Source organism: Setaria italica, chromosome II (assembly GCF_000263155.2).
Source record: "Setaria italica strain Yugu1 chromosome II, Setaria_italica_v2.0, whole genome shotgun sequence".
In the NCBI taxonomy this organism is placed as follows: domain Eukaryota; kingdom Viridiplantae; phylum Streptophyta; class Magnoliopsida; order Poales; family Poaceae; genus Setaria; species Setaria italica.
The window spans coordinates 35,433,522-35,458,519 of NC_028451.1; the positions used below are offsets into that span (position 1 = coordinate 35,433,522).

General features: G+C 49.8%; 3 protein-coding genes across 3 annotated transcripts; all 3 read left to right on the forward strand.

Moving 5' to 3' along the window:
* Positions 1 to 3,444: 3,444 nt before the first annotated feature.
* Positions 3,445 to 5,890, forward strand: LOC101755073 (pirin-like protein At1g50590). The gene is made up of 5 exons (XM_004957111.3): positions 3,445 to 3,846; positions 3,981 to 4,030; positions 4,119 to 4,186; positions 4,781 to 4,947; positions 5,142 to 5,890. The coding sequence occupies exons 1-5, from the start codon at positions 3,758 to 3,760 to the stop codon at positions 5,647 to 5,649; spliced, it is 882 nt and encodes a 293-aa protein (XP_004957168.1). The 5' UTR covers positions 3,445 to 3,757; the 3' UTR covers positions 5,650 to 5,890.
* A 9,790-nt stretch (positions 5,891 to 15,680) lies between these two features.
* Positions 15,681 to 16,468, forward strand: LOC105913915 (tonoplast dicarboxylate transporter-like). Its single transcript, XM_012844197.2, has 2 exons — positions 15,681 to 15,928; positions 16,028 to 16,468. Exons 1-2 carry the CDS (start codon positions 15,704 to 15,706, stop codon positions 16,217 to 16,219), a joined length of 417 nt encoding a protein of 138 aa, XP_012699651.1. The 5' UTR covers positions 15,681 to 15,703; the 3' UTR covers positions 16,220 to 16,468.
* A 4,078-nt stretch (positions 16,469 to 20,546) lies between these two features.
* On the forward strand, positions 20,547 to 23,977 carry LOC101769835 (tonoplast dicarboxylate transporter). The gene is made up of 6 exons (XM_012844195.3): positions 20,547 to 21,284; positions 21,412 to 21,901; positions 22,117 to 22,160; positions 22,282 to 22,377; positions 22,982 to 23,492; positions 23,591 to 23,977. The coding sequence occupies exons 1-6, from the start codon at positions 20,847 to 20,849 to the stop codon at positions 23,614 to 23,616; spliced, it is 1,605 nt and encodes a 534-aa protein (XP_012699649.1). The 5' UTR covers positions 20,547 to 20,846; the 3' UTR covers positions 23,617 to 23,977.
* Positions 23,978 to 24,998: the final 1,021 nt, after the last annotated feature.

Below are 24,998 nucleotides of genomic sequence, written 5' to 3' on the forward strand. Positions count from 1 at the left end.
ACGTGAATGCATACTGAACCATTGACTGGAAAAAACCAGAAGCGTTACACATACTTTATATAGCATAGCCAGCACGTGATCCATGGAACGACAGACGCATGGTACGTACGCGATTCAACTAACAGCCCAAGTGTACGTACACAAGGAACAACAATCAGGAGATTAGGAGTTCTGAATTACTCCAGTGTAAGAATAATAATTAAAACCCAGTGGAAGAAGAATAATTTATGGCGGAACGACCACTCCAAGCGAAGCGCATCAGCTTCCCAAGTTGACGCCCAGAAAAACCTGACAACTCTGACAGTGCATTTGAAATACGGTTGAAGGGACGTTAGCCTCCACTTATATAATGGGTTCTGTAAATAGCGTACGTTTAATACTCCTAATTAGTATTAGAAAAACATCAATACTTGCTTAAAAATAAGCAAAGGGAATAAACGTCCCTTCAACCGTATTTCAAATGCACTGTCAGAGTTGTCAGGTTTTTCTGGGCGTCAACTTGGGAAGCTGATGCGCTTCGCTTGGAGTGGTCGTTCCGCCATAAATTATTCTTCTTCCACTGGGTTTTAATTATTATTCTTACACTGGAGTAATTCAGAACTCCTAATCTCCTGATTGTTGTTCCTTGTGTACGTACACTTGGGCTGTTAGTTGAATCGCGTACGTACCATGCGTCTGTCGTTCCATGGATCACGTGCTGGCTATGCTATATAAAGTATGTGTAACGCTTCTGGTTTTGGTTTTACATTAGGTTATCGGGGTTGCCAGCACAGACCAGGAGATTTGCTCATTTTGTAGTACAAATGTTGTGCAGCTGGATATACTCTGTTTGGCGCTTCATTCGCCAGGAGCTCAAGAAATTTCGACGAGGACCCCGACCGTGAGGGCCTCTGCCACGGCCGCCTCCGCTCCCCGCCGTCGCACACCACCGTACCGTCGACATCACCGATTCACCGTGCTGCAGCCAGCGATGGGAGCCCACCACCACCCGCTTACTCTACCGGCGTTGCGTTGCCATGGCCTCCGCAGCCTCGCCTTCACTGAGGTCACCGACGTCATCCTCACCACGCGCTCAGGGCCAGCGTCGGATCTTGTCACGACCCAGCGAGCGGTACTGTGCTCAGGTCAGGTGAGCATCAGAGCATGACACCGGATCATGTTTCATGTCACGACGGAGCCGGTTACCAAGTGTAACCAAGAAGGGACCGCCACGCCGGTTAATTGCTGGTCTCGCGATTAGGACGCGTGCTGTGCCACAGATCAGTCAAGCCTAACGCTGCCAGGGACTCCATCAGCAGGCGCCCGGGGCTCTGAGGCGTCTGGAGGCTGGACGTGGTGCGTGTCTTCGCCAAAAGCCACAACTGATCTTCTCGATGAGCACGACCCATGAATTAATTTACCCCGTACTGCCTGTGACTAAATCCTTTCAAAATGAGCTTCTAGGCTCACGCTACTGCTTCAAATTGGGAACAAGTTAGGTTCCCCTGATCGAGTAGTATAGGCTGGACCTGGATCATAGGTTTTCCGGTAAACTACATACTGTCAATTCAACGAACTAACAATGTGATCAATACCCTTAATTACATCGTTCATTCCTTTAATCAGCAACATGGAAGTTGTTTTTTTCTCTCTATTGGAGTAAGCTAGTCGGTCCCTATAGCGATGGTGGCCTGGACACGCGAAAATGGGAAAATGCGAGACACGGACGTCTCACCCCACGTGGCCTATTTGGCAACACCCATCACATCGGATGTTTGGATGCTAATTAGGAGTATTAAACATAAGCTAATTACAAAACTAATTGCACAGATGGAGTGTAATTCGCGAGACGAATCTATTATGCCCAATTAGTCCATGATTTGACAATGTGGTGCTACAGTAACCATTTGCTAACGATGGATTAATTAGATTTAATAGATTTGTCTCGCGAATTAGCATAGGGTTCTGCAATTAGTTTTATAATTAGCTCATATTTAGTTCTCGTAATTAGCATCCGAATATCCGATGTGACACTATTAAAGTTTAACACCTCGTGTCAAATACCTTTTAGAACTTGTGTCTCTAGCCCGTCTCCAGCAGCATGGCAACGTCGGCATGACTCACACGGACGTCAGGCTGATGGTAGTAGACGTGATGGCAGCATCACTTTCAGCTCCAGGCATGTCTGTCATCCATCCTCTACAATTCTTCTCGGCTAAATCTGAAACTCCGGATCAACGAAGGAAAAATAGAAAAGGCAGTCAGTCAAAACGACTTGCAACGTAAAGAGACTGTGTGCAATGACCATGTGGTGATATTCTACGAATTTCGGGCACCAAAATCCACCAGAATATCTTATTTTCGGTGCCTTTTGTAGAGTAGCTTTCTTTTGTGCCCATAGAATAAGTTCATCAGAAGTTTTCGAAACGGCCCAGACAAGAGACTAATCAATCTATGGGCGGGGCCGTCGTCGGGTGGCCAGAAAAGCGGGGGATCCAATCCAAGCGGCCTATTCCATTTCTGCTCCCCACTTTAACATCACGCGCTTTTATCAAAAGAAAGAAACTGACCACGAAATCAAGGGGGGAGGAAAAGGGAAACGGGCCATAGAAAATCCCAGTGAGATACTTCAGCTGCAGCTAACCTGCAGATTATTCTAACACCACCTTGAGATACTTTCACCGGCGATTAATTAGCAGCTGTTCCATGTGATGCGGACGGCACCTGCCGGCGCCATTGGGCACATGGCAGTTGCCGAATCCACCCAGGAAAGCTCCACGAAGATGAGAGATGGATTGTTTGGGGGCTTTGGCTGGCTGAATAGGTCGCAGCAAGTGCCGGCGAGTGAGCTCACTTGTACGTCATGGTAGTATCACCAGCCGGACTGCCGGGGCCGGCTGTTCCTGTCAAGCCGTGTGAAAACTGAAAATTCTCTCCGTCAGTCAGAGTTGGAGCCATGAGCCAGCCGCTCGCTCATGGAAGGAACCGTTTGCTTGCAAGAACAAAATGCCCGGGCAGGGTAATGATCACCCTCCCTGCCCTGGTGCCCAAGTTACGGTTGCCCCCTTTCCATTACACGAAGAGTCTGGACCAGAATTCGCAGTAAAAAAATATCCTTTTTACCTTCCAGTAATTCTGCATAGCCCACAGCAGCAGAATTCATCCGTGATCTTGACCTGTAAGAACAAGTATATTACTATATGAGAGAGTATGAGACCATCGACGTGGCGCTTTAACAGCGAGGGGAATTAACCCTGACCGGTCGCCACCGCATGCTGATGCGACGCTGCCACAAGGCGCACGTATGCAAACCGCAGCGCCGCGAACGGGGAGGCAGGTGAAACGAAACGGGGCTTGGCTTGCGTGCGCGTGGCGTCAGCGTGACCAGCTGCAGCGAAGCCGCCCAAAGCAAAGCAAGGACTTTGGGAGATGCGACGCGCCCACGGCGTTTTGTTGTTTATATTCTCGCGCACAGCCGCACAGGAGGAGAGGAGAGAGCGCGGCCGAGGAAACGAGCGAGCGAGCAGGGCGAGGGGAGCTGTCGCTTTTGACCTCGCGGCGTAACGGAATCAGGGCGGATTCGCGCGCGCCGCCGCTGCTGCTGCTGCTATATAAGAGGCCGCAAAGGCAACGGGCAAAGCCATCGTCGTCGTCGTACTCGCCCGCAAGAAACACGGGTCCGGCAGCCGGCGGTCGGAGAAGCCGATCGAGGAGGTTGGAGGCTTGGCGGAGCAGCAGCCGCGAGGAGGTTGGGGACTTGAGTCAGCAACCGGCGGCAATGGAGAAGCCCCGGCAGGTGGTGCGGAAGTTCCTGGCCCGGCCGCAGCACGAGGGCGTCGGCGCCGTCGTCCGCCGCAGCATCGGCAGGTGAGCGATCAGATGAATTCCGTTCTTGGCTGCCATGTTCCGTGGTTATGGAGAGCCGGGCGGTGAGAGATGCTTGTGTGTTTCCTGGCTTCGCTTTGCTGATTTGGGATGGGACTCGCTGCTGGTGCGTGCAGGTTTGAGCTGAGGTACTTCGATCCGTTCCTAGTCCTCGACGAGTTCTCCGGTGAGCTTCGATTCCGTCCTTTCCTGAATGGGCTTCGCTTGTCCCATCTCGGCTCAACTAATCGATTGCCTGTCCGAATTCCGCGCAGTTTCTGCTCCGGCCGGGTTCCCCGACCACCCGCACAGAGGATTCGAGACCGTCACCTACATGCTCGAGGTACGCACACAATTCCCTATTTCCCACTCGTTTTTGTTCTTCTGTTTCCGTCAGAGCAAACCTGATGAGCCGCCATGAGAATTCCTGGCATCCTCCGCAGCTACCATTCCTTTCTCAATTCCCATTGCGCTGTAGCTTTACTGCTCTACTAGGCGAGCGAGAAAGGTAGGGAGCGGAGTCTAGCTTGACGACTAAACAGGGCTGCTTCAGGCAACGAACCGCGTGGCGCCAATTGTCAACGACGCCAGCTGATATAAGGCCCTGTTTGGCTCTGAAAGTTTCTTCCCCTGCACTTGAAGAATCCGTCCCGACGGGCCCCGGTTTCGGTAGCGCCCCCGCGTCCGTCAACCACCACCCGCGTTGCTCTACTTTTGCGCGCTCAAGGGATCGACACCACACCAGAAAATCATCATGAAAACGTTATGATACTATGGCCCTGCTAAACAATTAGTGTAAAAAGAATCACAGATCAGTTGGTAGCGGTAGTTCTGACCAGAAACTGATGAAGATGAACTCGTGTAATAAAAAGGATCAGGGTCAGAGTTTTCCGAGTTCTGGCTTTCTCATTGCTTTGGGCGTGGAACGCTGTTTCAGGGCGCTGTGACGCACGAGGACTTCGAGGGCCACCGTGGCACCATCAAGGCCGGCGACGTGCAGTGGATGACGGCCGGGCGCGGCATCGTGCACTCGGAGATGCCCGCCGGCCCCGGCACGTCCAAGGGTCTGCAGCTCTGGGTCAACCTCTCCTCCGGCAACAAAATGTGAGACTCATCTTTCTCCCCTTTCTATCATTCCGGCTTCTCCACCACGACGTGGCAACTAGTCTTGTGTCAATTCCGTCGTGCTCGTGTCAACTCAATGCAAGTTGCCACAGTTGGGGACGAGCTTAATTAACACGTGGTCATCACTGACTAACAACACTCGAAAAACGACGTGCGCGCGTGCGTTCGTGCAGGGTCGAGCCCGGGTACCAGGAGATCCAGAGCAAGGACATCGCGTGCACGTCCGCGGACGGCGTCACGGTGCGCGTGATCGCCGGGCACGCCATGGGGGTGCGGTCGCCGGTGTGCACGCGGACGCCGACCATGTACCTCGACTTCACGGTGCGCCCGCGCGCCGCCGTGCGGCAGCCCGTGCTCCCGTCGTGGAACGCCTTCGCGTACGTGCTGGAGGGCGAGGGCGTGTTCGGGACCGAGCGGTGCGCGCCCGTCGGCGCCCACCACCTGCTCCTCCTTGGCCAGGGCGACGGCCTCGAGGTGTGGAACAAGTCGGACAGGCCGCTTCGGTTCCTGCTCATCGGCGGCGAGCCCATCGGGGAGCCCGTGGCGCAGCTGGGGCCCTTCGTCATGAACACCGAGGAGGAGATCGACATGACCGTCGACGACTTCGAGCGCTACGCCAACGGGTTCGAGAAGGCCAGGCACTGGAAATCGCAGGCGATGGTAGCGCTTGGCGTAGAGTAGGGACAAACACGAGCAGAGTACACAGCGAAGGGGAAAAAAATCAACAGATTATTTTCGTTTTTTTCCTATTATCATCGTAATATACGGTACTACTAGTAGGTATCATTGCTTTTCTTTCTTTCCCCCAAGATCGGGGTTGTGTACATATATCTGGTATAAATTAATTTTAACAATAACCAGGAACAGAGTTTTATAGTTCATCATCATCAACAACAAAATAAAAGTACTATTTATTCCCTTCTGAAATCTGACCCATGGAGCCAAAACTCCCGACCAATCGCAGCACGTCGCGGCAACATCGAGGTGAGGGTGAGCTCGCCCGAGCCGATTTCTATTGGCTCCCACTGACGACCAGATGGAGCGCCATCCACCTCCCCTCCCCTCCAGCGTCCCTCCTACCGCCGCCGCCGCCATCACCTCCAGCTCCCTACCGTCGATGGATCCCCCTAGCCCAGCAAGCCCACTAGCCCAACCTCCTCTGGCGCTCCATCTCGCAGCCCCACCCCAAGCCCCCATCGCTCCCCCCTTCCCCGTGACCCCGAAGTTGTACATCTATCCTTCTCCCCTACCTCTGAAACATCTGACACCTCCTCTCATGATAAGCATGCTTCTCGTCGTGTCCATTCGGTCATGGCACATACGACGGATTCCTCTAGTTCTGTTGAGGAGACCCGTCACCTACACAAAGGTAAAGATTTGGCGCAAGATTCGTCCGGCTCGCCTGTTCGGCACCATGCTTCCTGTAGAGATGTTGTCCCCTCTCAGCCAAGCTTGACCTAAAAAACATGCATACATTATGTAGCATATTGTGGAATATTAAAACTACCAAAATCTATTCAGTGATGAATGTAAATGTTGTGTGTCATGCTCTTGTTTCGGCCATATTTCTCCCGAGTAGTTAATTAGCCTGTTATGTTTAGTATCTCAGTTCTTGTTTAGCTATTGCCATTGTATGTGAGATTTTTGTCTCGTGTACGCGTACTGGCACTACTGCTACGGAGATCTTTGTCTCGCGTCTTAGTGTTTAGGCATGTTAGAAGATCCGAGGCTTTCACGAATTGAGGTGTGTTCTGCTTGAGGAGATTAGTGACCGCTAAGAGAAGCCATTTAAAATAAGTAGTCGACATTGCGATAAAAAACTGCGCGATTGCGCGTAAAGTAGTCTTTGAGATTTTTTTGCCTTTTGGCAAGGAGAGCGTGTGTTGCCGCGTATAAGATCTGTGCCTCACTAGGGTGTAGCCGCTATGAGCCTCCAGCACTCAGTGCACCAAACTTCGTGGCAGAGCCTCCTAATTCAGTGTACCAAGCTTGTGGCGGAGCTTCCGGAACTCAGTACACAAAACCCGTGGCTATAGCCTCTGTAATTCGGTGTACCAAGCCCATGGCTGTCAGTCAACATGCCCCAAGAGTTGTCAGCGAAGTGTAGCTCTGAATGGTAATTCCCATTGAGAGCCGTACACAAATAAGTAGTTGGCGCATTCACCAACCATGCTGAAAACAATCTAGAAAAATTATATAAAATAATTAAAAAAGTGACTTAACTTGATTCATGGATGATTGTCTACGAAGCCGCGTCGATTGTCGATGAAGCCAACTAGTCGGTGTTGATTTTGACTAGTTGTCAACGGTGTGAGGCTCGCCCTTGACTAGTTTTCTAGTCAAGACGAGTAGTCAAAGTAGATCGTCCTCAACTAGTTTTCTAGTCGAGACGAGTAGTCGAAATAGTCATCGGCGACTTGATGCGGTCGGACGTCGGGGCAGCAGTGCTCGCGTACATCTTCTATGTACGTTATGCTATGATTTTAAGGTCTTGTGGTAGCCTTCCATGTGCGTGTAGCACAAATCCCTCAAAATTGCTTTTTACAGAGAGTAGTCGAAGTTGATTATTTGCCTCAAGCTGCACGTAACTGTAACATATCTTTGTCATTTTGGGAATTATGGCGTGGATCCCTCAGTCTGCCTGATCTCCCAACTCGAGTCAAATTTGCCTCTGCCTTGATCGACGAGCTGCATGCAGCAGCCTGCAGCGAAAACCGACTCGGTCTTCAACTGGAACGCGAAACGCATCGATTCTGTCTTAGCATAGATTTATCTGCTCGAAACTCTGACTCGACGACTTGCTTCTTATCGAGTAGATTGATCTTGATGATGAGGTCCTTCAACCTCGCTCGATGATCTCAACGATCACCCCTACCTAGCGCGCCAGATGTCGGTGTTTTATACCCTACAACGTACCGAGGGGTATCCCGAGGTAGTAGATTGGTCGATGGGGGATCGTCGGACCTGAAACTCGAAGGTAAAAGTGAGGACACAAGACACAGATTTATACAGGTTCGGGCTGTCAGAGTAGCGTAATACCCTACATCCTATTTGGGGTGTTGTATATTGCGCCCTGCGCTTGGATGTTGTTTGGTGTTAAGGATTTGGTTTTCTGTTGTGGTTCTATGAGGTCTTTGCCTACCGATATAGGGACCCCTGCCCTCCTTTATATACTCCAGGAGGCGGGATTACTAGTCAATTACAAGGTAGGAGTCCTAGTAGGATTACATGGTATGAGTCCTAGTAGGATTACAGGAAAATCCTAGTAGAAGTCCGTCTTCTTCCTTCCTTGCGGGTACTGTGAATCTATCCCCGATAGCAGCCACGGCTGCTCTGCTGGTGCTAGCCCGTGGCAGGAGGCGAGGAGGCTGCACTGGTGGAAGAGGCATGATGCTGGACCCAACATGTCACAGTCCGAGCATGATGTTAATAATTCCACATAACATTGTCAATCACTCATCACAAGCTAAAAGCAACATCATTCCACACAATATTGTCAATCACTCATCATCCAAGGGTGACCACCATTGGTCCTCAATTCTATTGAGCACAACCTCTTCTTCTGCTCTGGTAAATGGTACTACATGCCGCAGTTTCCATCATCTCAAGGGCCTTCACCAAGGGGATCCTTTGTCCCCCATGCTGTTCATATTGGCATTGGAACCCCTTCATTAGTTAATGCACTTAGCTGAACAAGAATCCAGATTGAATCCCTTACACAACCGCGCGGCCAGCATCTGGTTGAGCCTATATGCGGTTGACGCCAAGGTCTTCACCAATCCGGACAAAAATGAGGTGGACACTCTGAAAGAGCTATTTGATGTGTTTGGCTTGGCCTCGGGGTTACAGATAAATCTTAGAGTTCTGTGTTCCCGATCCACTATGATGAAATCAACTTGTAAGAAGTTCTATCCAGTATGCAATGTGATATCAAGACTGTTTCTAGAAAATACTTGGGCCTCCCTCTTAGTTTGAGATAGCTTAAGCGAGTTGAGGTGCAACCGCTTATCGACAAGGTGGCAGCTAGGTTACCATGATGGAAAGGCAAGCTGATAAACAAGGTTGGATGCTTATCTCTGGTTAATTTAGTCCTATCCTCCATTCCCATGTACCATTTGACAGTCTAGAAATGGGCCTTTAAGAAGACTGACAAGATGGTTTTCTATGGAAAGGGGATGAACAGGTGAACGGCGGGCATTGTCTGGTGAAGTGGACCAAAGCTTGTCTGCCTAAGGATCTTGGCGGCCTGGGAATCTTGAATTTCGAGCTGTTCGGTCGTGCACTGCGGCTGCGATGGCTGTGGTTTGCCTGGACTGAACCTAACCGGCCATTGGTAGGATCTTCTCCTCCTTGTGATGAAGTGGACAAGCAGCTCTTCAGGAACAGCGCCATGGTACACATTGGCGACGGCCAGAGGACTTCTTTCTGGCACTGCAGCTAGGTGAATGGTAGGGCACCAAGGGATATTGCTCCAAATTTATTCAAGTTGTCATGGAGAAAACACAATTTGGTCTGGGAGGTTGTCGTGGATCACAAATGGACGAGGGGGTTGTGGAAGATGTCTACTGCTATTGAGATGGCTGAATTTCTGCTCCTTTGGGATGAGGTGTAGCAACTACAATTCAATGATCAACCTTATAGGATTTCATGGCGCTGGACAGACAATGAGCAATACACAGCTAAATCAGCATACAGGGTTCAACTTAGAGGGACGTTCTGCACTTTCAGAGGAGATTGGATTTGGAAGGCTTTCGCGGAGGGCAAACACAAAGTTTTCACCTAGCTGCTGGTACAACACAAGGTTTTATCAGCGGACAAGCTTCGTATTCACAATTGGCCCTGTGATCATGTCTGTTCGCTTTGCGACCAGGTGGATGAGATGACACCGCATCTTGTTCTCAACTGTTATTTCGCTAAAGAAATCCGAGTGAAGGTAAAGCAATGGACTGGGCTATACTGGTGCCAGTCAGGGAGGAGGTTTCATTGGAGCAATGGTGGGCAAAGAACCTGGAACACGTGATGGGAAGATCAAGGAGGTCATTAGCTGCGGTAATCATGTAGACGGTTTAGAACATTTGGAAAGAGCGCAATCGACGGAGTTTCGAGCACAGAGCGCTGCTCTATGGGCAGGTTCTGGGCATGATCAAGGAAGAAGTGGGATTACAACGAGCTGCTTGTGGCACCCTGGAGTTTGAGTGTTCTTAGTGTTTTATGTGTGTGTCATTGGTCTTTATGTAATACGTAAGACTCGCATTCTCCTTCTTCATTAAATGACTCTTGCTCCATTTCAAAAAAGAAAATCTAACCCTTGCTAATTTGGGCCGAAACTATTGCTATTGGGCTCAAGGAAAGGAAACTAAGCCGACCTAGTAAAGAGACGGGTTCAGGTAGCCTTCAATATTGGGCGGAAACTTTTCGCTATTTTAGACTCAAAGAAATGGAGGAAACGAGGAAACTTTTCGTTTGGTGGTCCAACAAGGACCGGACGAATTTTGTTATGGGCCAACCAAAGTGCTCAATTTTTAAAGCCCACGGTATCATCAGAACTTGCAACGCCAAATTAGGCCCATAGATATTCGGCCTAATTGAGACCAAATGAATATGCTGTCATTGTACAGGAAATTTCCTCTCAAAAAAAGGGAAAACTTAAGCATTGACTGATGAATATGGTGTCGCTGAAAACTTAAGATTTATAGTTTTTTAAAGTTCCAAATGATTTGTATTCTGACCCAGGGCAGCAGGGGCAACGGCCAAGGCCCATGACACAAGGGGCCCATAGTTCAATACGTAAATGTACCTGCATTTGAGGCCTAGCAGGCCTGGTACTTGCTAGACAGACGCAGCTGCAATGCCCACGCGCTGGAAACAAATCCACGTTCTGCCCATTGGTGGCCTATGCAGTCTCACCTCTCTCTTCTCTCTCCTTCCTTGTTTTTTTCCTTCTCACCGCCCGCCGCCTCACCTCACGTCGTTGATGCTGCCACTCCCAGCCTCTGGTGGTGATTGTGGCGCTGCAGACCAGTGACAGAAGCAACGAAAGAAGAAGCCAATCCCCTCGATTGGGTCGTGCTTCGAGCTCAATGTGGCCGGCGGGCCTCTATGCATGAGAGGTGATGCCAATGCAGCAAGATTCCATCGAAGGTATAGCGGGCGACATGGAGCCTGTAGTGCCGAGTGCGCCTTGCATGGTCTTGATTGCAGCCCCAGCAAGGCCTCCTCAGCGAACGGAGGGCCTCCTCAGTTCTCATTTCGCTCAAGGGCCCTCCAAATTAGGTATGAAAGCGGATAAAATCTTGTTTCCATCCGCTTATTTTTCTATATTTATCCCGTATTTTGAGTTATGTAAAAACGGGATAGTAAGGTCCGGTAATGAGACGGAAAACGGATGGAAGTATCCAGGAACAAGACGGGATGCAGTTGAGGGTGTATCTCCCGTATTTGTGGGATCCTGTTTCCAACCAGGATGATCCCGTATTCAACCTGTATTTGAGGGGTCGAGGATGGTCCCCAACCCCTCCTCAACCTCTCAATCGCTCAGTCCATGAGCCCAACAGGTCAAGCCGGTGCATCTGTCAAAGGCAGCAGCAGCACATCTATTTCATGTACGTACACAAGTTATGGTTCTGCTACTAGCACTTGCAGTTAGCTACTAAGCTGTTATCCGTTATTCTGTGCAAATAGCAGTAGCATTAGCATTAGTAGATTAGCAAATAGCAAAGTAGCGGTAGCACAGTAGCACTTGAAGACCACGCAAATATCCGTTATTCTGTTGATTCTTTGACAGGATCCAAGAGAAAGGCTCGTGAAGGTGATGCTAGTGCAGCTAGTAGTGTGCTTGGTGCTTTGTTGTTGCCGCTGATGTGCACTTGTGCAAAAAGTGCTGCTTGCGGTTGCCGACTGGCACACTTTTGTGTGTATGTGTTTATAATGTATATACATTAGTATTCACGTATATGTGTCCCGGTTCCCATCCCGTTTTCATTGTATTCCCACTCATATTTTTTTGTTTCCGTGAACCGGATATCAGTTCCGCTCCCGGTTGTCCCGTTCCCGCTGAAGAAATATGGTAACGGAAATGGGAAAGGAGTTTTCCTATCCGTTCTCATCCCTACTCCAAATCGTAGAACTGGTCATGCATGTGAGATGACATCATCAGTTTTGTCTCTTTTGCATGCATGCACTATCTTTCCCACGCGTGAAGTCATAGAAGGAGACAGGTGGTGAAATTGCAGCATATGCGATATATAGTATCCACCCAATAGCAGTTGTTCTAAAACAAGATAGAACGGATGCGCCATAATATTTGTTATGATAAGATCTTCAAAACAAAACTCACTTGACTAGGTTTTGAAGATAATTTTAAAAAATATTTTTTAATACGGAATAATTAATTTCAATTACTGCGAACAAATAATTGAACATCACGAACAAATAATTATTTTCTATGAACAAATAATTAAATATGACAAACAAAATAATGGTACACTCTGAACAAAAATAGTTTAAATCACGAACAATTTATTTTATAGTGCAAGCAATATAAATTGAATATCACAAACAAATACGTACACATTGTCGAACAAATTATATGAATTCAGGGAATAAAACAACATACCTATCAACAAATTATACAAACTCCCAAAAAAAAGACCTGTACACCGAAAATAAATACATTATTGATATAGCATAAATACTATAATCTATAAAAAAGTAAAAAGATACTATAAAACATTATAATATGTTAAAATAGAAAATAATCGAAGAAACTTAAGTTTGCTAGATGCTACTCAGTTGCTCTAACTATTAGCTAATAAGGCCTTTTCATAGAAAATAAATCTACAGTTTCACATTGAATTATTCTTCAATTTGAATAAATAATTTCATCGAAGTTGGTTGTGTGTTTGTTAACTGCTAACTATATAAGATATAAAGATGGACAATATGAATTATGAAAAACAACCGAAGAAAGGATACTACATAAGGTATAGAAGAGAAAAAGGAGAAATAAATAATATATAAAAAGAGTTAACAGGAAGAGAATATAAATTGAAGGAAAGAAATAGAAAAATGAATAAACATGAAAAATAATAGCCAACTCAACCTCGTGGTGGACCCCTCGCATGCACGCTGACACGGGAATTGGCCTCATGGTGGACCCCTCGCATGCATGCAGCATGCCTATGCCCCGCACGGCTCCTTGCATGCGGACTGACACGGACACGGGAAATATTATTGGGCCGGGCTGACTCGCTGCGCGTTTGCATCATGCGACAAATAGATTATCATCGTATATGCGATGACAGTCGTGACCCCTCGGGTCCCTTCCCGCCGCACATGGACGGACCACGTCAAGTCGGGATCGCGCTCCACCGCAATAGCGCGCGCGGTGGCATCCCGGGGAGGCGCCGCCTGCATCCGCGCGAGCGCGCGCCCAACCCCGAAACGGACCCGCCGTCGCTGCGGCGCATTGATCATGGACGGAGCCACCCGCCGCTCGCCTGCCTGCCCGATCGCCCTCGGCCCCTCGTCGCGCTCGTAGGAGATTTGGAGAAGTCCGTGTCGGGCGGGGCCGGGCAATGTCGACATGTCCGGAATCCGGATAAGCTCGGGGCGCAGCGCGCTGCGGTTGAACGAGCGCGGGGACAGGCCGCCCCGTGCCCCCGTGCACCAACCGCGGCCGCCTCTTCGATCGGCCAGGAGCTTCGTCGGAAGGGGGGACGCGAGGCGATCCCGCCGGTGCCAGGAGGCGAGAGGCCAACGGACACGTCGGCGTTGACGGCGAGTCTTATCCGCTTTCCAAGCCCCCCGGGGGGGGGGGGGACGCCAGGTCGGCGGCGACTAGTAGTTAGGGCTAGTTTGGCAGGGCTCCGGCTCCGGCTCCGTGCGCTTACCGAAGCACGGAGGAGCCGGAGCCGCACCAAACGGCATTGACCGCGGAGCTATTTTTTGGCACATTTGGGAGAAGCCGGAGTCGTTTTAGGCCTGCATGGAGGAGCCTAAAAAAGTGGCTCCGCGGCTCCGGCTCCAGCTCCGCACGAGGAGCCCCTCGCGAGGAGCCCTGCCAAAGGAGCCCTTAATCATCGCCTGCTGCTGCTGGCTCCGCAGCCAGGAACCAAAAAAAATCCGTTCACGGATCGAGCTGCAAATGGAACCTGCCCCGGATGGATATTGTATCTGCCATGGCACGTCGACGTGAGTGTGACGCGGCGCTGCTGAACGTTCCGCTTGGACGCTTGGACCTTCCAGTCATTTTTTAGAAACTTCATTCCCACCCATTTTTGCGTGCGTGTAAACGACCGGATGAGGTCACGACCCGTAGCACTTTTCGATTTTGTTACAGCCCAGTGTTGGCCGCGCCTATAAGGACACGTACAACGACACGTACAACGATCCGTTCCGAGCCGTCTGGGAGCCGATTCATTTGCAAAAAGCCCCCGCGACGGCCTGGAGACGGCTTCATCGTCGCCTCGCGAGGCGACGATCCCAGCTCATGCTCCTAGACGAAAAAGGCGACTCCAGCACCGTTGTGCGGCTCACCGACGAACCCCTGCGTCGCTCCCTCGATCCGCTGCAGCTCCTCCGCGCGGGAAGATGGTGCCCCTCCTCCGCCTCCAACCCACGAGCCGGCGGCGCCCTTCCTCGAATCCAATGAGTAGCGGCGGCGGCGCGTTGCTAGATGCGGCGGCAGTGCCGGATGGAAGGCCGCGGCCGTGTAGGAGCAGGAAAGGTGCGGCCATGACACGGAAGCGCGGCGGCGGCTAGCGTAGGGACTCGATCTGCAACTAGCCATGCCCTGATGGTGGCGGCTAGCTCGGGGCCTCGATTTGCCTTTGGCGATGCTCCTGATGGTGGCGTCCTCAAGATTCAGATGTAGCAGGATGGTAAGACTTCATTCCCTTCTTTTTTGAAACGAAAGACTTCAGTCCCTTCATTTGTGTCTCTTCATGCTTTGGTTCTTGAACTAATTGTACGAAGAAATTAACTTGCATGAGTTTGATCTTACTATCTTCTGTATTTACTTGGACGTTGCTCATGCTACCTTTGTTGTATGTCAATTAGTTCAGGAAGAACCACCAATACAAGACCCCCATGATTTTTTGACACTCATAAAATAGTTGCTATAAATATATATATATATATATTATACTTATGCTTTAAAAAATTTCACGTGACTTGATTGAATACATTGTGTTTTCTAAAAAAAAACAACAAAATAGCATACAAAGATCAAATTATACTTCATCAACATGAGTTATGTACCCATACACGAATTAAATATTACACAGACAGCCTAATAGACAAGTCACTGTATAGTTGTTTGTTTTGTTGTCTGTGTACGATCTCCAAAGCATTTGGAGACGGTAGCTGTCTAAACCGTTAAACATGCCTAAGAGCAGCCAAACCGTTAAACATGCCCTAAGAGCAGCCAAGCCTTTTTCGTGCATTGACAGATTGTTGGGAGTACAGCTGCAGAGCAGCAGGGCAGGCAAGGTATTCTTATCGCGATTTTTCCTTTTCTGTCTGCCATGGATCCGCGGCGCGGCTGCTGGGAGTGCTCGTCGTCGGAGGACGTGTCGCGGCCGCTGCTGCCCGTGCACGACGACGACGACCGGCCCGCGGGGAGCCGGTCATGCTCCGCGCTCGGGAATAAGTACCTGGCCGTCGCGTCGGGGCCGGCGGCGTGCGCACTCATCTGCGCTCTGGGGAACTCGGCGGGCACCCGGCGGCGCGCAACATGCTCGGCGTGCTGGCCTGGGTGTTCCTCTGGTGGATCACGGACGCCGTGCCGCTCGCCGTCGCCTCCATGGCGCCGCTGTTCCTGTTCCCGGCGTTCGGCATCTCGTCCGCCGACGACATCGCCAAGGCATACATGGACGACGTCATCGCCCTCGTCCTCGGCAGCTTCATCCTCGCGCTCGCCGTCGAGCACTACAGCATCCACCGACGCCCCGCCCTCAACGTACGCGCCGAGACCAAACGTTTCGAGCTAGCAACTTGTACAGAAACAGAGGAGAAAACAATAACAACAATAACTAACATTGTGTAGCTCGACGCGCAGATCACGTCCCTTCACCGGGTCGCCGCACCTGCTGCTGCTGGGCATCTGCGGCACGACCGTGTTCATCAGCATGTGGATCCACAACACGGTGTGCACCATCATGATGGTGCAGGTGGCGACGGGGATCCTGCAGCGGCTCCCGCGCGACCAGGGCAGAGACAAGCAGGGGGAGGGTCCGGATCGCCTAGTTGACGATGATCCAAGGAAGCCGAAGCGGAGGCATTCCGGCGAGGGTACGTGACGTTGTTGAGGTGGACCATCTGCACTTCCACCGTCCGTCCGGCTAGTAGACTCCAAACAATGAGGAGCAACTTGCCGGACAGTACAAACAATACCTTTTTGAATTGGAACTTTTCCGTCACTCCGTGTCAGCTTGCCTATTCCAGAAATGGCATGAAGCTTTATCCTGAATAATAGTCAGCAGCAGAGCAATCTTATCCACTCCCCAAGTCAACATGCGAAGGTGATTGCCTACATAGAACATTCTTTCGTGGTATTGCTCGAAATCATGACCGATAAACCTTACCGGACGGCCCAAAACTTTCAGCCCAACAATGCACTCTGACTTTTCGGCTTACATTGACTGGCTCCTCCGGCGGCATGATCCAAATAATTCAGTTCCGAAACAGTTGAGCTTGTTCGGCTGGACTTATAAGCTGACTGAAAAGCTGAAACGGTTAATTTATTGTGAGAGAAAAATACTGTTCGATGACTGATAAGCTGAAGCGAACAAGCTGAAAAATGCTGGCATTCCTCAGTGGAAGTTTCTTCAATTCTTCCTTCGTTCAGGAGTTGGGACCCGCCATCCGCCGACCGGGACACGCAAGCTCGCGGCGGCGCTTCGCCGCGGGCCGTGAGGGGCGTGGCAGCCAATCGACCGACTCACCGACCCACACGACCCGCGAAGCAGCTGCCGTGCCGTGTCCGCGGCACCGCTGATCTGGCGAAGATTCCTACTCCTCCTAGCCATCCTGCTCATTGTCTCGCTGTCGCGGTGGAACCCTGGGTACTTGGGCAGGCCTCAGGCCATGTTTAGTTACTCCCAACTCCCAACTTTGACACTATGCAAAAAGAAGATTCCCCATCACATCAAACTTGCGGTACATGCATGGAGTACTAAATGTAGATGAAATTAAAAACTAATTGCACAGTTTTGTTGTACTTTGCGAGACGAATCTTTTGAGCCTAATTAGTCAATATTTGGACAATAATTCACAAATACAAACGAAACGCTACAGTGTGCTACAGTGCTGTAACAGTAATTTGGCACCTCCCAAATTCCCTAACTAAACAAGGCTTCAATCGGGCGCCGGCGCCCCGGGCCTGAATGATTTACCGTCCGATGTCGACTGCAACCAACCAGGAGTCCGGACGTCCCGTCGCTACGCTGCCACGTACGCAGCCCCCAGCGCACACCGTCCACCAGATTGTTTTGTTTATGCATTGCGTGATGTACTCCCTCCGTTCTAAAATAAACTCACACCTTACTTCCTGAGAAGTCAAATATTTTTTAGTTTAACTAAGAATAAAAATAGTATCAACATTTGTATCTTCAAATAAATTTATTAGGAAAGTATACTCAATGCTCAATCTATTGATACTTATTATACATCATAAATAGTAGTACATTTTTTTATAAATTTTGATCAAACTTTATAAAGTAAGTGAGATGTGCGTTTATGTTGGAATGGATGGAGTATATGCATTTTCTGCTCTCTCTCTCTTGTTGTTCTAGGCGCTCATAGCTCACCAAACAAATCCTTTTTGAATCGGAATTCTCCGTGTCAGCTTGCCAATTCCAGAAATGGCATGAAGCTAAGAAACATATCCTGCATAACAGTCAGATGCAGAGTTACGCTATCCACTTCCACTCCCAAGCCAACGTACAAGTATACTCTCTCCGATTTAAAATATTTGACACTGTTAACTTCTCATGTCGCTTGATCATTTGTTTTATTAAACAATATTATAAATATACATGAAGATAAGTTATGCTTAAAATATATTTCTAAGTCACAAACCAAATAATGAACTTTCATAATTTTTGAAATAAGATGAATGGTTAAATGTTGTGATTAAAAATCAATAGCGATAGATGTTTCGATACGGAGATACGTGCAATGAAAATGATGCCAGCTGTGAACCCATAATAAATAAATACTTTTGCAATTGGCCCTTTTTAGTCTCGCTGAAACCGTAAAAATAATCTACTTCCTCCGTCCCAAATTACTATTCGTTATTCGTTTTGACTTTTTAATTACGTAGTCTTTATTACGTATCTAGACATAATATAATCTAATAATATATATCTAGATGTATAGCAAAAGCTATAAAATAAATAGTAATTTGGGACGGAGAGAGTATTCACTCGTGGCTCGTGGACAAACCCACTTCTCATCCGGCACCAGCATCCGTATAAGTAGGTGGGGGTGTTTGGAAGGAGGGGACTTGAAGTTTAGTCCCCATCACATCGAATGTTTGGATACTAATTAGGAGTATTAAACTTAGACTAATTACAAAACTAATTACATAACCCCTAGGCTAAATCGCGAGACGAATCTATTAAGCCTAATTAATCCATAATTTGACAATGTGGTGCTACAGTAACCCTTCACTAATGATGGATTAATTAGGCTCAATAAATTCGTCTCGTGATTTAGCCTAGGAGTTCTGCTATTAGTTTTGTAATTAGCTTATGTTTAGTCCTCCTAATTAGCATCCGAATATCCGATGTGATAGGAATAAAGTTTAGCTCTGCCTTCCAAACACCCCATATTCGGTCTGCCGCGGGAGGCATTAAAAAGGAGCCAGAAACCTTCGCGGGCGGTGGCATAAAATTTTTGAGCCCGATGATGCCGCCGGCTTCTTTTTCTTTTTCTGCATATCCAAGAATATTTCGGTTCTTCAAAAAACCCAAGCGTAGAAACGCCGGCCAGAACCCACGCCCGAGCGCGGGCGGCCGCGCTTCGCAGCGGCCCGCGGTGGGCGGCGAACCCATCGTCATCCACGGCCGCCTCGAGCAGCTAGCTGTCGTGCGCCGCCGCACAGCAGGCTGCCCCAGCAGATTCTTCCTACTGCTCGTAGCCAACTTGAGCACCGTTTCGCTGTCGCGGTGGAGCCCTGGACAGGCCGCACCGGGCGTCCCAGGACTAGGCGCGCCGGCCAGCCGGGACCGATCGTTGCCTGAGTGGTTGTGCCGGCCGACGTCGACGGCGACCAGCCAGGACGTATTCCGTCCCGTCGCTGCGAGCTGTCACGTACGTTGCGCCCGGCGCACGACGTCCACTAGATTGTTTTATGTTACTCGCTGTATAGACATTTGTCGTGAAGGTTTCAGCGGATCAAAGATGAAAGAAGCTTTTATCCAGTTGATTTTAGACCTGAGACTAAAGTACCTTTAATCTTAGATAAAAAATGAGCCATCGAAGACCACCGACAGGGAGAGTTTTATTCTCGGTTGTAAAGATCAACCGGGACTAAAACCCTCCTTTAATCTGATTGTAACGGCTAGTGGACCGAGGGAACATTTTATCCCGATTAAAATCACCAACCGAAACTGAAGATCATGTTTAGTCCCCGTTGGAATTACCGGAATCTGCCCGCCGTCCTGTCCTCGGAAACACGAAGGAGCCATCAACCATCAGCTGGAAAATCCACGGTCCAAGATCGGATCGGCAGACGCTTCGATTTGACGTCATGCAGTAGGCAAGTAACGGAGCAAGGCCTCTTTGGCTCGATTCAGCATGCAACTTGTTGCGGGGTGCAACGCATCTGCCGTGTATGGATTGGCGAACAAAGTCAGGCTTAGGCTAGCAGGGAGTAACGTACGTCTAGGGGCAAATCATCGATACGGATCAGCCTTGGCATTTGATATCTCCGCTTCAGCACGCGCGAGCCATTACGCAACGCAAACACACTTCGCACCGCCCGGCGCCCGGGCGACACGCGTGCACATACCGAGAAGAAACCCACAGACCGAGATTATAATCATACATAGCGTCCCGGGGCAGGGCACGACGGATTCATTCAAACAAGGAACGTTACGAGTTGCCACATCGGTAGGTCAGAGAAAAAGCCTTTGCGTTGACTCGTTGAGGCTGTACCAATCCTCCCGCCTGGTCAGCCTATCGCCCGCCCGATGCAGATTGGCATCGGCCGCGGCCGCCGGTCGCCGTCCCGGGCGGGCCCTTGAAAGCTCGACGTCCCAAATATCGTGGCGTGGGTGGAGATATCTGCAGGATTGCGTGGAAAGGTCCGGGGAATGTCGACATGACCGCGCTTCCGGCCGTGCGCGCGCAGGTCGCCCCGTGCGCCACCAATGACCAAACGCGGTCAGCTCTTCCGCCCCTCAAGGGCTGAGGCGCGCAGGCCAGCGGTACACGTCGGCGTCGACGGCAGCAGTATTACTCACTCTTATCCGGTGTCCAAGTGGGGCCGTGCTTATCTGGACGCCAAGTCGGCGCCACATTATTAATCACCAGGTTGGTGGCACAGCGTGGGAGCCAGAGGAAAGTGCAGTGCGGTTAGTATTGTAAGCGTTACCTGACGTGGCTCAACGTGGAGCACCTTCTTCTTCTTGGACCTTCTCCCTCACCCTGTCACCCAACGACTCAAATCATTGTTCTTTTTTGGGGGGGGGGGGTAAAGATTGTGACCATTTCGCCTACGTGCAAATGGCCAGATGATGATCTCTCGCAGCCCCAACAGTTTTTATGTTTCTTTTGTGTTCCCCAGCCTATAAAACCAGGCAAGCTTTTCGGACGCCACACTTCATCAACAAGCACACGCACGGTTTTGTCAGCTGCCGATTCCTTGGACCATGGATCCGCGGCGCGCCTGCTGGGAGAGCTCGTCCGAGGACGTCACGAGGGCGCTGCTGCCGGTGCACGACGACAGGCCCACGAGGGGACGGTCCTGCGCGGGTCTCAGGGCGATGCTCGCCAACAAGTACCTGGCCGTGGCGTCGGGGCCGGCGGCGTGCGCGCTCATCTGTGCTCTCGGGGACCTCGGCGGGCACCCCGCGGCGCGCAACATGCTCGGCGTGCTGGCCTGGGTGTTCCTGTGGTGGATCACGGACGCCGTGCCGCTCGCCGTCGCGTCCATGGCGCCGCTGTTCCTGTTCCCGGCGTTCGGCATCTCCTCCTCCGACGCCGTCGCCAAGGCCTACATGGACGACGTCATCTCCCTCGTCCTCGGCAGCTTCATCCTCGCGCTCGCCATCGAGCACTACAGCATCCACCGACGCCTCGCCCTCAACGTACGCCCGCGCGCTCTCGCCTTTGCCGATTAAACGACTGAGAGCATGTCTGCAACTCTGCATCCGGACCAAGAAAAAAAGAACTAACTCTGTTGTGAATTGTGATGTCGCTCGTTCCGACGCGCAGATCACGGCGCTGTTCTGCGGGGACCCGGTGAAGCCGCACCTGCTGCTGCTGGGCATCTGCGGCACCACCATGTTCATCAGCATGTGGATCCACAACACGGCATGCACCGTGATGATGATGCCGGTGGCCACGGGGATCCTGCAGCGGCTCCCCCGCGACGAACTGGAGGGAGGCTCGGATGCACGCGAGGTCCAGCGGTTTTCCAAGGCGGTGGTGCTCGGCGTCGTGTACGCCTCGGCGATCGGCGGGATCGCCACGCTGACGGGCACGGGCGTGAACATCATCCTGGTGGGGATGTGGTCCACCTACTTCCCGGAGCAGCGCCCCATCACCTTCAGCTCCTGGATGTCCTTCGGGCTCCCCATTTCACTGGTCCTGTTCGTGGCGCTCTGGGCCACGCTCTGCCTGATGTACTGCTCCAAGAACACCGGGAGGGCGCTCTCCGCATACCTCGACAGGAGCCACCTCAGAAGGGAGCTCGGCTTGCTGGGTAGGTTCTGCCTCCTTGCTTCCGTTGACTGTCGAGAGGAATGGCAAGCATGTTCATTAATGATCTGACCAATGCCGAATGCGCAGCCTGGAATATTCTGAAATATAGACACGTTTTAGTTTTGGTTATTTCTTTGACAGTTACTGAAGCCTTATTGTAGTACTGATTATTGCCATCGGATTTTCTGACGGGGTCTCCATCTTGATTTGTGACAGGTCCGATGGCATTTGCAGAGAAGATGGTTTTGGCCGTCTTTGGGGTAAGCCGTGCGTTAATATTTCTGTCCCAATTCTTGTTCTGGTCAATTTCTATCTGAACCTGTAAACTCTAATATTGGTTTCTACAAGAGAATTCAAAGGATCAATGGCTGATTCTTGCAGGGTCTCATTGTTCTATGGATGACCAGGAGTCTGACAGACGACATCCCTGGGTGGGCAGTCCTATTCGATGGCAAAGTTGGGGATGGAACCGTCACCGTAAGTGGAAAAATAAAGAAAATTCCAAATTACTCCCCTAAAGTATAATCAAAATTTGGATAACCCCTAAAATATTTCTTGCTTTAGTTTACACCCTAAACTATGCCATTTGGTTTAATTTACCCCTTAACACAATTAATCTTTTTTATTTCTCCATGCACAAGTCAATTTTTAAGTTTAAATTTTGCAAGATGATAGCAGACAACATAAGGCATGTTAAAAAATATATCATAAATTTTTCATCACTATTTTGATAGGGTAGGATATTTAATAATAAAATTTAACGTTGAGATACAAAATTATATAAAAACTAATGATAAAAAATTCAAAAAATATTTTTTTAATATAGATTATGACGTTCACTACCACCCTGCAAAGTCTCAAATTAAAATTCAACTTGTGTATGGAGAAACAAAAATGACAAATTGTATTATGGGTAAGTTGAACCAAATAGTATAGTTTAGAGGGTAAATTGAACCAAAACATAGTTTAGGGGTTATATAGACTGGAAGGGAGTAATTTGGACTTTTTCTAGTTAAAAAATCCAGATTATTTTTTCAGACCTTCACCAGATGGCAACTTGCAAAATAATGCATGTGTGCAGATCATGATGGCTACGCTACTGTTCATCATCCCGAGCGGCAAGAACGACGTCGAGAAGCTAATGGACTGGGGCAAGTGCCGGAAGCTGCAGTGGCACATCATCCTGCTCCTCGGCGCGGGCTTCGCCATCGCCGACGGGTTCAAGTCGAGCGGCTTGACCGACATCCTCTCCGAGGGGCTCGGCTTTCTCCGCGGAGCGCCGGCGCTGGCCATCGCGCCCGTGGCCTGCGTCTTCAGCGGCGTCATCACGGAGTTCACCTCGGACGACGCCACCACGACGCTCGTGCTGCCGCTGCTGGCCGAGCTGGGCAAGTCCATCGGCGTGCACCCGCTGCTGCTCATGGTCCCCGGCGCGATCGGCGCGCAGCTGTCGTACCTGCTGCCCACCGGATCCCCCGGGAACGTCGTCGGCTTCGGCACCGGGTACATTACCATCAAGGACATGGTGGTCACCGGAATGCCGCTGAAAATCGTCGGCATCGCAGCTCTGACGATCCTTCTCCCAACATTGGGTAATCAACCGAACTCTCGCCCTACATGATAATGATTTCAGACCGAGCGGTGTAACAGATTATGAACTCACTCCTTTGTTTTTCTTGGTGTGATGCAGGCTCTCTGGTTTTTGGCATGGCTTAGAAGTTGTAGGAACTTGCACAGGATACAGTCGGATGTTTTGGAACATTTCAATCGTAGACTGGAGGTTTTCAAAACGCGGACAGTCTAGTCATAGTAGTATGTCTAAGCTGTACAGTTCGTTTACGGCCATTACCCCATGAAGGATACGGGATCGTATTCATTGTTCATCTATGAGTTATTAGGAACTGATATATATTATTTGTCTCTTTTTTCAAAACAAAAAAGAGTTAGGGTAGATATTTGTACTTAGTGAATGATATGCATTAATGCATCTATGGAATTTGTATCATATAGCATCCTTTTGTAATTCCAACTCAATGGGATTTTGTGAACTTGGTCTATGAAGACTGCATTTTTTTTTCTTCTATAAACCATCTGGAGAATATTTGTCCAAAAAAAGGAACATCTGAGAATAACTGGAACCACACAGGACATACGAATGATTGAGGTGAGCTGTCGAACCTAATGATTGCTCTCTGTTGATTGCGCTCTCCCTATCTCTGCCTCTCTAAATAAAAATCTTAAAGATGGGTAGGAGATTGCAGGATGATCGAAAGACACCTTTTCAATTGAAAAGCTTCCCCGTTCACATAAAAATCGGAACCTTTCCGTGTCAGCCTACCAATGCCATAAATGGCACGAAGCTTATCCTGCATAGCAGTGGGCATCATCAGACTAATCTTATCCACTCCGCACGTCAAACACATGCTAGCCGGCTGAGCTGGATATTAAAATCCCGAATGCTTCTGTCAATCTGCATAGCAAGAACCTAAGGAATTCGGGATGAAGAAACCTGAAGAAAAGGCCCAAGAATCCATGGCCCAAAAGCTAAGGCCCAACTGACGTACTCCGCTGAAAGGGCCCATACGGTTTCATGATTTCATCATAGTAGCCAAGTACTTAGAGTAACTCCAAGAGTTTCTAAAAAATTCTTCTTCAAAACTATATATTAGGGACTCTTCCAAAAAAAAATTTAAAAAAATATATCAAACCACAGCAGATCGCTAATAACCAGACCCAATATTTCAAAACAGGCCACATCATCGTAATTGGACCCAGCCCGAAACCTCCCTACTCTCTCCACATCTCATTCTTTCTTCTTCTCCCTCCAGCCAAAGAAGAACCAAAATTTAGATGAACAACTGTCGTGGCCGACCAGCGCCAGAGCACACGCACCACGTCGCCGCCGGCATGCAGCCTCGCCCCATGCGCGCCAACCAGCATCCGCATCGCCTGCCGCACCGCGCCTCACCCCGCTCCGCGCCCCTAGCTAGACCAACCCCTTTTCTTCCTCCTCCACACTCCCTCCCCTCCATTGCTAGACCAACTGAGCTCCACTTGCCAGCACCATCCACCACGTTCCGGCCTTCTCCCACCGAGTT

Coding starts and splice junctions, on each gene's coding strand:
- LOC101755073 (XM_004957111.3), top strand. CDS start 3,758: ATGGAGAAGCCCCGGCAGGTGGTGCGGAAGTTCCTGGCCCGGCCGCAG. Junction 3,847..3,980: donor GTCCGCCGCAGCATCGGCAG/GTGAGCGATCAG, acceptor TGGTGCGTGCAG/GTTTGAGCTGAGGTACTTCG. Junction 4,948..5,141: donor CTCTCCTCCGGCAACAAAAT/GTGAGACTCATC, acceptor GCGTTCGTGCAG/GGTCGAGCCCGGGTACCAGG.
- LOC105913915 (XM_012844197.2), top strand. CDS start 15,704: ATGCTCGGCGTGCTGGCCTGGGTGTTCCTCTGGTGGATCACGGACGCC. Junction 15,929..16,027: donor ACCGACGCCCCGCCCTCAAC/GTACGCGCCGAG, acceptor CTCGACGCGCAG/ATCACGTCCCTTCACCGGGT.
- LOC101769835 (XM_012844195.3), top strand. CDS start 20,847: ATGGATCCGCGGCGCGCCTGCTGGGAGAGCTCGTCCGAGGACGTCACG. Junction 22,161..22,281: donor TGGTTTTGGCCGTCTTTGGG/GTAAGCCGTGCG, acceptor TGATTCTTGCAG/GGTCTCATTGTTCTATGGAT. Junction 23,493..23,590: donor GATCCTTCTCCCAACATTGG/GTAATCAACCGA, acceptor GGTGTGATGCAG/GCTCTCTGGTTTTTGGCATG.